Source organism: Dermacentor andersoni, chromosome 1 (genome assembly GCF_023375885.2).
Source record: "Dermacentor andersoni chromosome 1, qqDerAnde1_hic_scaffold, whole genome shotgun sequence".
Classification (NCBI taxonomy): Eukaryota; Metazoa; Arthropoda; class Arachnida; order Ixodida; family Ixodidae; genus Dermacentor; species Dermacentor andersoni.
In genome coordinates, this window is record NC_092814.1 from 208,966,340 (window position 1) to 208,978,887 (window position 12,548).

The following is a 12,548-nucleotide window of genomic DNA, read 5'->3' on the forward strand; positions in this document are numbered from 1 at the left end:
TCGCCGGACCTGCAATGCAGTTTCTTCACTCACTCGCTCACTCACTCAATTGTCACGTTGAAGGGTTGCACGGATTAACAGGAGACCCCGAACGTTGTGCCCACATGCCTGCCACAATGAAAGAGCTCGGACGAGCTCGACTTGAGGCAATGTCCTCAGCGTCGATCGACGGGGCTTTTGGGAATTGTGCCGCTTGCGGGTCGTGAGGCATAGCAGAATCGCTTCCATGGAAGATTTTCGCGGCCGGCGCGGGAAGGTCCTAGTTTGAGACATGGGAAGAGCTTCGAGTTGCAGGTGACTGCGCACTCAAGCCGAAGCGAGAGAGAGAAAAGTGTCAGAGAGAGAAAGGTTGGCACTACCTTGAAGTCAACTTTGCTACTGCTTAGTATCTTTGATGCATGCGCACGCGCGTATTGCCGTTAGTGAAGCGGTTGCTATGCGACCTCTCCTTTTCCACTTTCCAACTATAGCTCGCAATGAAATCACGCATAAGCGCGGTGAACGTCATCCAGTTTTTTAACAGCGACGCTTTGATTGCAAGAGAAAGAAACAAGGAAGGAAGAAAAGAATGTATCAATAAACAGAGAAAGGCAATAATTCGCCAAGAACGTTTTCTGTTATTTACGGTCGACATTTACAGTAGCACAAGGGTTTATCGCCATTATAATTTATTGTAATATACACACAGACCTTCCTATCTTGGAACTTGAAAAACACTCCACTGAGCGCCAGAAATACCTAAATTTGATAAAATTCACTAAAGATTTTTTTTTTATTTTTCACTCTTTTGACTGTTAATTTAAGACTGGCAGTCTTCACTCTGTAGGGGTGCTATCCACTTAGCACACAAGCAGAAACGATTATAATGTTCATTATTAAATATTGACGTAACGACTGTTAACGATTCAGTTGCCGTTATACATTTGTTCTACAGGTTGGTCCGTAAAATGAACTATATGCAAATGCCTAAAAGTAAACTTATTCTTAAGTATACGCAAATATGTATACTAAACTATACGCAAACGTAAAATCAGAAAATATTAGTTTCAATACGACAATCGTAAACGAGCGCTAAATACCTTGCATTTTACGATACTATCGTAAAATTTCGCAGATATGCATACACGCGTGTTTACCAACGTTAGAATCGGTCATTGAGACACGCTCCTTCCGATTTACAGAACGATACATCGAGAACCAGTAGATGGAGCGCAGGACGTGAAATGACGGGCCAGTTTCGGGGTGCATTCTCCAGATAACTAGGGGATCAATGATTTCTTCAGCAGCATGCAATTGCTATTGCCAGAGCTCTCTTGCCAGGAAGGTATAGCGTTATGTCCCCCATCGGTGAAACGGTAGAAAACAATTAATTGCCCTTACGTGTCGACCACTGCTGGCAGTTCCGCCTTCACGTTCGGGTTCATCATTTGAGCGCTGTACCAGAATGACTCGAGCGTGTAGTGCAAGCCGGGTGTACTGTTTCATTGCATGGCACCGCTACACTTTCCTGCAACAGCTGCAGAGTAGTATTCTCGGAAGGCGTTCATGACATTACAGCGCTTCTCATTTACAATGTCAAGCATGCAGTCGACGTCTGCGCAATAGTTCACGCAGATGTGCGATTCCATTGACTCGGCAGTGCCTGCAGGCGCACGGCACCGAGATGGTGTCAGCATCATGCAAAAGAATTGGCTCAGCTTCTTGTTCTTTAATTATAGCGAACAGTTTGCTTTGTATTTTTTTTTTTGCAACCTCAGCCTGATGAGCAGGTTGTGCGAGGAGACTGAGGTTACGACGAACGCCACCTTCCATTCCTCACACTGCTTGTAGCCATAGTAGTAGTCAGTGTAGTCATAGTGTAATCACAACTGAGGGCTGCAAAATTCAGTTTTCCGGATAAATGTCGGAACGAAACGACGATTGAGACGTCGCTGATTTATTTCAGTAACACCTTCCTCACTGATTCATATTTGTTCTAGTGGCGACATACATTTTTTCATGTTTTGCAGGAAGTTGCCGGAAATGCTAGGAAGAAGGAAGCCCGCTAATTTCAAATCGTAACGTTAATTTCGCGGACCTCCTTGAATGCAAGGCGGAGGCCGTAGTTACATCTGATGCGCCATTTCCTTGCAAGAACAGACCGACCCCAAAGATTGCTGCGTCGCTCGTGCCACCGGACACGTAAACAAGTCTTCTTGGAAACCTCTTGCTATACGGAAGGTGTTGCTGTTTCTTTTTTTTTTTTTTTTTTCGTTTTGTCAGCCTTTGACGAAGCCAAACAGTTCGAACGAATTTCTTGGTGGGAACCCCCAGATTGCGCAGCGGGAGTCTTCTGAACAATTGGCTTCCAGCAGAGCTTATAGCCATAAATAGAAGCGAAGGCTTTCTTGTCGGAGGAAAACGGATACAAAACATTTACTCATCGCATCTATTTATAATGACGAACACCAACCATGAAGATATACTACATCATTGCACGCAGGTAGTTCGAGGGAGAGGGGGATATAAGGAAGGCAGGGATGCTGACCAGTCAAGAGTCTGGTTCGCTACCCTATGCTGGGGGAAGGGAGAAGGGGAGGCGAGAAAAGGAATAGAGAGAAGGTATAGAGACGTGCAAGAGGGCTAATAAATATAACTGCTTACACAACTGCGGCAGCTTGCAGGCCCGGACTCTTTTCAGTTACGGGTGACTTGCTCCTATAATGCAACAATTTATCAAAACTGAAGCGGCTCTCCACAGGCGGTAACCGCACACATGACTCAATTAGCGATTGCCCCATCAGCGTGTCTCCTGAGAACCGCAAGGCGAATTTCACGCCGACAGAGGCCGATATCGTGTCACGAAGGCGACCCCCCGGCGCGTAAAGCAAGCGTTACTTTTGTTCTTGGCGCGTGCGGCGGATGTGCCAAAGGTCCCTCCAGCGCAGGACACGAAGACAGTGGTTATGTCCTTGGCACCATCGGTGTTACGCTGCAATTTCGCGCTAACAAGAGCCGCGGGTAGCTTATACGTGTTTTCATTTGACACAAGACGCTGGCATTGTATTCATCGATGTGGCATTCTTGGCGTTTAGTAATCTCGCACGCGCTGTGCTTAGCACCTGTGACCCCCCCCCCCCTCTTTTTTTCCCCCTATGCATTGCGCGAGTGGACCGCGGGGTACAGCATCGTGTTCACCGTCATCCCCCTCCCTCCCCTCAACCCATCGGCTACGCGCTGTCGGCGTGATAGCTCGCTTCCCCGCCGGCCAGAAAACTGTGTCGGCCTGTGGAAAGGGTGTGCCACTCCTCGTCGCGCGCAAAAAGGAGAGAAAGCCTTTGGCGCCACACAAGTGCTAGCCGGCTCCTCCCGACAGGTCTCTCCGGCATCCTCCATCTGCACGCCCGGCAACTGGGCCCGCACTCCTCAGGGCCTCCGGTCGGGATCAGCTGCTGCGCTGGGCTGCTCTCGCGTTCAGCTCAAGATCGGGACACACGCTATTTCGTCTGCCCGCGGTTTGTGCTGATGCTGACAGGCGCCTTCCGGTGAACGAGAGCTCCCGAAAATCACCACCGCAGTACAGCGCCGCGCGGTCCGTCTGCAGTGAGCACAGCTCAAACGGAACGTTGTAGCCCGTGAACGCGTCGCCCGTCGCAGGGATAGAAACCTGATAGGCTGAACGCGCCTACGCCGTGGAGAATATGGGCCCGAAGCTTCGCTGCTGCCTCACGGTTTTGGCAGTGTGGGCGACGCTTCTGCTATGTTTCTCGCTGTGGATCCAGAAATGCGGAGCCGACTCTTCAATGTCGTCGGCGCTCGAAAAACTTCGGACCGAGGACACCAACGGTGAAGAGACGATGCTGGCGGGAGGCAATCCGCGTGCAGACGGCGGCAACAACGAGACCGAGACGGATGTGGGCCGACGTCTGTGGAAGGACCAGGAGGGGCGGCTCAAGGCGGGCATCGAGTCTTTCTTCAAGATGATGTTTCCCAGACTGGTGCGACTGGGATCGGAGGCCGAGATATCGACAGAGTGCCAAGCGGCATACTTCAAGATGTTCCTCGCCATTCGGCAGCTCAAGACGTGGGCTTTGCAGAGTGAGTAACAAGCAGCTGCTGCTGCAACCTTCTGTCGGCGGTCACCGTGAGTGCTGTTTCCCAATGCTCCAACCCTCGGCAATGCTGTTAGTGATTATATCTTTGATCAGGAGACCGGATTCAATTTCAGTTTCAGTATGATCGGCGCTTCATTTCAGCCAGCCTCTCGCGACCTATGGCGCGAGCCCGTTGTGGGTTAAGCACGGCGCCTTTAGCTACGGGTTGTGTTCAAAAGGAACGCAGGGCGTAGAAGCGTCAATCAAAGCGCGATTACAAAGACGCAAAGAGAGAGAGAGAGTGAGAGAGAGAGAGAGAGAATAAAAAGGGCAGAATAGTCACAAGTTTACGTTTCACATCAGTGCTACTGATATATATTGCTCCGTTGAGCGAAAAAAGTAAATTTTTCAATGTGTGAAACGCGCAAAAACTCCCAACACCAAGGAGTCATTGCGCGTTTCACTCTTGCAATATGCGGCAATTTCTTTTTTTGCCTGCTTACTTTTTTTATATAATATAAGATTTCTGTGATGCTCTAAAAAAATGCAAGTATACTTGCATTTTTTTTCTGCGGAAGCAGGGACAAAGGACCTTACAAAGGACCTTAAGATGCTTTACACGCCAAGCTGTTTCCAAATATATATATATTTCGGAGCACTACCTGTTCTTTCGCAATCATTTGACGCAGCTGTCAAAATACAATTTTCGTCTTTTACAAAGGGCTAAGAGCGGCTAGTGCGCATTTTGATGAGAAGAACTGAATCAAAAATGGCAAAGAAAAGAAAAATACAACGTTGCACGCGTATTCGATCGTAGTGACGGTTTTCAGCCCCCTCGCTGTACTTTCACCATCATAACTCTGAAACATGGCGCGTACTGAGGAAGAGCACGCGAGCACTGGCAAGCACCTTAAAGAAACAACCTGGTGAATTGCGAGTGAATTGTCGCGTGTTTAGACCCCACGCTTTCCTCGACCCTCTTTGACCTTGTCACTCTACAAAGCAGGCAAGACAAGATGAATTGCACGGAGGGCTTTTTCGATTTTATTGAATAAGCATGTCACCCGGCTCGAAACTTTCCGCTCTAGAACATAGCCAGGGGAGCTCCGAACCACAGCAATGGTCTCTTTCCGGACCAAAAGCTTCTTCTTAAAGGAACCGACAACCACCCAGAACGTGTCGTGAGATACTTGGTAGAAATAAACAGACTATTCCTTATAGTGATTCTAGCATACCGTTCGCGGTTCAAGTAGATATTACAATTTTAAATTGGCATAGAGGGTCACGAAAAACGGTATGTCGCTCCACTTGCGGTGAAACCTTGGTACTAGAGCTGGATTCTGACCGCGTAACCGCGTATTACTGTACGTAAGTCGACTGTCTTTAAGTGCGCCATGTGTATTGTTTAACATCGCAGTCCTTGTATCGTATATGCGCTTGCGCTTTATTCTGTGCATTTTGCGATCCAAACAAAGTCAACGCCAACAAACGGCGCTGCCTTCGCAACAACTAGTGGAACAACCATGGTGGGCCGGGCGTCCCTTAGGGGGGCGGTGTACACGAGGGCTTTTGTTTGCCAGTGAGTCACCCGTCTTGTGTAGTCGCCCTGTGAGATACAAGATGTCACTGGGTAATTGTGTCGCAGATGGGTGCCAGCACTGCACGAATAGCAGTATACTGGCATATCCTATCACTTCCCACAAATGCCGGCGTAGAATGGCTATCGCGCTCGCCTATCAATTTCCAACGTAGGAATTTATAAACAAAACTGCGACTGCGGATATATATATATATATATATATATATATGTATGCTTTCCGCGTTACCACTGTAAGTTGGACACTCTGAGCGATCACCTTTACGTAGCACTCAAAAAAAAAAAAGGGTGGGGGGACAGAAAGAAGAGAGAGAGGTAGCGTACATAGGAACGAAGAGATCACTTTTGACGGCAACATGCCCTGCACCGATTTCGATGAGGTCTTCTGCATTAAGAAAAAGATAAAGTATACTAACTGCAGCAAGTAGATCTTGAATTGTCATACAATTAAAGAAAGATTCCTAAAATGTCAGGATAAGAAGGGATTCAAGTATAAAGCTTAAAATCTGTAACTCGGCAATAAAAACAAACAATGTCACAATACGTAAGATGCACCTAATAACGCATATAAAGGGAACAATAAATGTATTATACACTGCTCTGAAATATATACAGTACTAATTTGTGAGCAGGACTTTTGTAAAACCATTTTAAACGTTGTAACAATTTTACTTGAGGTATAAATTAACTCACCAAATTTGTGCGCTTTAGATGCTCCAGCAGGTGGAGTTTACAGAACTGCAACGTCTCTTTTTTGGTGCAGAGTTAGTGATTCGTAGACGATTCGTAGATTCCATTTTGTAGGTTTTTACCTTTTTCGCAATTCTGGTAAAATAATTAAGGGCACCAAATAAAAAAAAATTTCTTAGAGTTGCTTGAATTTAACTTTCTCTCTGAAATGGAACAAGTTTCATTCAAATCGGTCCAGAGGTTGTCGCAGAAGTGCATAAAAGCACCTGTGCGTTTTACATAATTCTGAATAGGGAAATTGCAGTTGGCCAATAGGTAAATTTTCCTATACTATTTTCGCAATAGTCACGCAACATAAGCAGCAGTTTCATTTGGCTATCAAGTGCCGCATACGTGGCAGTTTCTGCCTAATTTAACCCCTCTATCATCAAATGGAGTTGACAGAATTGTGATGTCTTTCTTTCGGAATTGTAGCGTCGAAGACTCCATGCCCGAACTTCCTGAAGATGTTTCATCTTTGCAGCGCTACGAAAGGGCTAACTTTTCGCTGCTTGCCTCTCTTCTTGCTCTACGCACACAAAGTAACAGGCGAATGAAGCGAAAGTCTTCCATGAGCGAACAGAGCGCAACCAATGACCGAATGGTCGCGCTTCATTTCATCTTTCCGTGTTTCTCCTGTTTCCGTGTTGTGTGTACACAGTGCTAGAAGAGAAATGCTTCGCACCCTTGTTCACTCTATGTTTAAAAGAGAACGAAAAAGAAAGACCGTTAAATGAGGGCCTAAATAGAATAAATTCTGCTCGTAACAGTCACTATAGATAGCGACCTTCTCACCTAAATTTAAAACTTGCTTACGTAAAACAAAATAGTTTCCTCCATAGCGTGAAAAAGAGAATTCCTATGTTCAACGTATACGTTAGAATTCGGACGCCCCGAAGTGAAGCTTCTCATGGCCTGTTCAACAGCTGTGCAAAGCAGGTCTTAGGGGGTGTAGTGTAGCGTTTTATCTGCGGACACCATGCAGAGGTCATGGCTCCCTCCGGCTTGACGTCTAGTAGTCAGCGTGGCTGTGCACAGCCGATGTTCTGGCTCGTCTATGTTATGGTGTCCTTGACGGTGGGCGTGGGCGACGGTGTCCTTGACCTAGTGACGCACGCCGCCCACGCAGCAGTTAAGGCAGCTCGACGCTTAGAATCACCGCGTTATTCGCCAAAAATAGCTCTCATCAACCGACTGCCTACACTTTCACCGAACCCCCTGGGCAGATTTTCTTTTTACTCGCGCTTTCTAAGGATAATCCACGCGAAGAGCGTTGCGCCTCGATAATACTTCATGCATATGTGTACATGTAGATACCGTTATCGCGGTTACGCACGCGGCATGGGAAGAGACGGCGTCTGAGCACCCAGCAAACTAATCATTTGGCTCTTGAATTTCTGCACAAAGGGGGCAAGCACAAATAATAAATACAATCGCCTCCAAGACATTCGAATAAGATTTTGCCTTGCTATCAAGCAGAACCAGCGATGCGATTAAGAAGCGCGATGTCGGCGTTTCTGGCCGAGCTCTATGGTGTCTGCCACTACGTTACACGGCTGTTCCATGACGCCTCCTTAAATATGCAAGCGCCTATGGTGTCGTCTAATTTTAGCCGTCAGTGGCAAGCGTTTTCTTATCTCAGACTGGGTCTGTCTTATCTGAAACACCGCCAGTTCGGGAGCGGCCGGTCGCTCCGATTAGCATGTAATAATCCGGCTTAGTTTGAATCATACGGCACTTCGATACCGTGCAATAACCGACTTTACCGAAACTTCCAGTTAGGCACCGTACTAATCGACATTTCACACGGGCAGCCTAACCACGCTGTTCAGCCAACTGTAGTTAAACCGCCTGAAACTGAGGTTCTCTGTATATCTCAGCGGCGATCTCCTGTAATAGTTTAGCGTAACAACAATAAAGTTTTCAAAGGCTTTACACGTAACGTTGGCTATAAAGGGAATGGCAAAACATAGAAATAGAATATTTTGATAGCTTCAGATTTAAGAAAAAAAAAAAGAGATTGCCATTTCTACGAACATTTTTATTGTTAACGGTCAGCTTGAAGTTGCCTTTCGGGTTATCGAAGTTTTCGCCAAAAAAAGAAAACGCTTGTGGATGATTTAGCAATCGTAATGAAAATGTTGCTCATCACTCATTCATTTGCGATTCCCCGTTGAATGTTGCTTATTATAATTACTCTCAACTTATGCCGTTCTGAGGCAAACACCCGTCGCGCAAGACGGCAGTAACAACAATGACGACTACAACACCATGTCTCTCCCGATGTTTTTTTTTTTTTTTTCTCGCTTCATATATAATAGGAGTTTCAGATATTGTGCAGCCAAAGTTTGGGGAGGCGCACCGCTGGGTGAACAAAAGAACGCAAACGGAATACAAAAGAACGCAGGCCGAGCCATGAGGCTTCTGGTACGCAAAAACGCCTGGGTGCGCTATTTCTAAAACTCCCTGTCGCCACGCTCGCGTGGCCTAGTCACGTGTTCTGACAACTTACGCACGTGTTCTCTTCTGTAAACTTATACTGGCAGCTGCAGAAAAAGAATTCCCGCCGGCAGAAAAGTGCCTCCTGCCCCCTCTACCCCCCCCCCCCCCCCACCCCATGTCTTACTGCCTCTAGAGGCCTTGACAGGTTTTTGACATCTGATTGGCGGGGGACTGCGAGGGAAATTACTGTCCGTTGAGTATAGGCCGGACAGAGGGAGTGTGGCCCATACGCACGAGCGGGATGGAGAACAACAGGACAGCCGCGTTGGGACAGGAAAAAGAACGCGTGACGTGTGAAGAGCGCAAGCAGTGATTTGTAGATACTCCAAACGTTGGTGCACCAGTGCGCGCTCGCCGGCAGCGCTTCTCACAATGGTACACTGTAACAAGGGGAATGCCAGGGCGGCGGTAAATGGTCCACATTTCCTGTTTACACAGGAAGCGTGGATCATACATATATATATATATATATATATATATATATATATATATATATATATATATATATATATATTGTAACGATGGCCTCCCAATAGAAAGTGCGCAATGCTCGAATGGTGTTTATTATGTGAGGAACCCGTGGACAGAATGTCGTGACGCACAATGCGCATACGCTACAACGCCTGCAGTTTCCCCTGCCGTGACAGCGGGGCAGACGAAAGACGAGCACAAATGAAGAAGCGAATGAAAATGTAGACATAATTTATAACGCGTATACAACGTAAGGCACGTTGCATGAGTCGTTAAGTGTCTGCTGATTTTAGAGAATTCTATGCTTGGTTGCAACTCGCAGTATAAGGCGAAACTTCTTTTTTTTCCCCCTCCATTATTAACGGGAGTCTCCCCCGTGCTACTTGAGTTGGTGGGAACTATTTATCGGGCCCTGCTTCGAAAACTCTTTACGCGCCCAAAACGCCACTGCAAAACAACGCGTAAAGCATGTGCGCGTTGCTGTGCGCTGACTTGCCTTGCCGCACTGCCATCGTAGCTGCGATGGCAGCGCTGCCAAAGGCCAAACACTGTGTGAAACAAAATGCGGTGTCGCGAAAAGGCGCGCTCCTCAAAATAGCCCACTGATATACTGGAAGCAAGAGGAAGCACGGAACGTAACGCTGCAACAAGCTGTCTGGGCCGCGGCGGAACGTTGTTATTCGGAAGCGCAGTGCCGTGTTTATTTTTTCGTGATCTGCTCCCCCAGCGACGGTCACAAGTCGAGCTCAAAGTGGGGAAGCGCGCGCGCTCGATGAAGGCTACCCGAACTCGTGACGGTCTCCTCGGCCCAGTAGCCCACGACAGGAGGCCCGCCTGCCGCTGAGGAAAAGTTGCCCGAGATCCGTCAACGCTGCATGTGAGCGAGCCTTACGTGGTCATCACACCCGTGTTCGCGAACGCGGCGCATATATGCAAACCGCGCCGACCGTGCAAGGCGGCGGGAGCGCGCGCCGACACGAGCTCAAACATTTAAGGCGAAAGCCTTATATGCCATAGAGTTTCATACAATAATTATTGTAGGAAACTCTATGTTTTATGCTCCACGAAGCGATACATCCGGCGTCCGATGGTACCAAAACGCACGTGACCAAGTGATGACGTCACATTGCCGGCGCTGCACCTGCTGCGGCTCGCTCTGCGAAATGCCACGGCGACAGACCTGGTCCTCTCCCAAAATCGGATTATAAAAGATGGGGTAAGGTGGATCAGAGTAGATTAACGTGGGTTAAGGTTTGTACAAATTAGAGCAAGGTGGATTGAGGTGGAGTTTTAATTTAAGGCGATAACTTAGGACAAGTCCTCACGCTTTCGCCTTCACATCAAGTAAGGATACTTAAGTGACTGTCAACTTTTTTGTTGTCATTGTGACGGATAATTGCTGTTTTCCTTTGCTTGTTCCTGCCTTTTCCCATACAAAATGGGGAAGCGTCTTCTGTGCGCGCGCGTGCCACGTGTATACTCGCCGTCGCCCAATTAACAATGTTTACACTATAGTATAGCCCGCGTCGTGGGGGCCTTGAAGAGATGGCCGGCCTTCCTGAGGGCAACAGGCCCAGGTACGTTTCGAACACTGAGACGTAGGTTTGCCGGTGTCCAATAATACAGTCGAGACAACTTGAAGGGAGCCCGCAAAGTTCGATCGCAGTGTACACATTAGACAGGTGCGTTGACGGCGGCGTAAGCTTATACTACGGAATTTACTGTCAACGGCTGACTAAATATGGGAGAGCTCTCAATTGGGTGAAGGCGTTCGGTGCGATCATTTCATGAAATGCTATGAAACTTTAGTAATGCTATGAAACTTTAGTAATCGTAATAAGCGAGAAGGAAGGGGATTAACCGAGGGGCCCGATTTTTTTATTAGTCATATTACAAGCCAACAAACATTGACACCAAGGACAACATAGGGGAAATTACTTGTGCTGAATAAATGAAATAAAGAAACGATAAATTAATGGAAATGAAAGTGGATGAAAAAGCAACTTGCCGCAGGTGGGGAGCGAACCCACAACCTTCGCATTTCGCGTGCGATGCTCTACCAATTCAGCTACCGCGGCGCCGTTTCCCCCTCCGCTTTCTTGGGTATTTACGTTTCCTAGTAGAACCGTGGGAGTGTTAGCCAGCGCCACCACTCACAGACCATGGCGGCGTCACTCACAGACCTTGGCGGCGTCCTTCGCCCTTCCCTGGATTCAAGTCTATCGGCCTCAGAGGAACTTGTCTTTAAGAGCATCAAACGCTTATAACCGTCTTTTTCGTGTGGACCTGATGACATTCCGCCTGCTTTGATTAAAACGTACGGGTCCTTGCTTGTTCCAGTGTTTACTTGTATTTTTTGTTCTGCTCTAAAGACGAACACATTCTCAAAGGCTTGGAAAACAGCGCGGGTTGTTCCCGTCTTTAAGTCAGGGGTAAAAACTGCTGCGAGTGACTACAGGCCTACTTCTCTTCTATGCGCAGCATATAAATTATTCGAGTCAACTCTGCACTAAAAAAAATTTATATCCTCTATTGAAAATACTATCATTCCTCACCAGCATGGATTCTCCACAACTGGACGCTCCACAACTACCAACCTCGTTAGCTTCATGATGCATGCCTCTCAAGCAGTGTATTATAAAGGACAGCTGGATGTCGCTTATTTTGACCTCAGTAAGGCGTTTGATTTCGTATGCCACAAAATACTCCTTCAAGATGCTGACACAACTTGATCTGCACCACTCTGTCACAGCGCTGATAAGAAGCTACCTACGCGACCGGTACGTTAGCGTAAATGTTCAGTCGTCAGAACTATGCGGTTACAAGTGGAGTTCCTCAAGGGTCTGTCCTGGGCACTCTTTTTTTTCTCGCTGTTTATTAACGACGTTCCGACAGTCATTCAAAACTCTTCAATTTCGTTATATGGTGATGACGCGAAACTTTTCAAAGCGATAAAAAATGTTAATGATTGCGCCGCTCTTCAGTAGGACATTTCAAATTTTGCGTCATGGTGCACTGAAAACAAGCTGGTCACAAATGCATCAAAAACGAAAGTTGTCAGCTTTATGCGGAAGACTAACAGGACTTTATTTCCCTATAGCGTTAAAGATGTTCTCCTGCCAAGAGCTCAGAGAACTGGTAGATGGTAGATGCGCTATCGCCCAGCAAATAAAACT

General features: G+C 47.2%; 1 protein-coding gene across 1 annotated transcript in view; it reads left to right on the forward strand.

Moving 5' to 3' along the window:
- The first annotated feature begins 3,782 nt into the window (after positions 1 to 3,782).
- The window catches only part of LOC126546932 (nose resistant to fluoxetine protein 6-like), a 121,579-nt gene continuing 112,813 nt past the window's right edge, over positions 3,783 to 12,548 (forward strand). The window contains exon 1 of the mRNA XM_055062615.2: positions 3,783 to 4,077. Coding sequence (XP_054918590.2) covers positions 3,783 to 4,077 — 295 coding nt within the window. The remainder of the gene's footprint in view (positions 4,078 to 12,548) is intronic.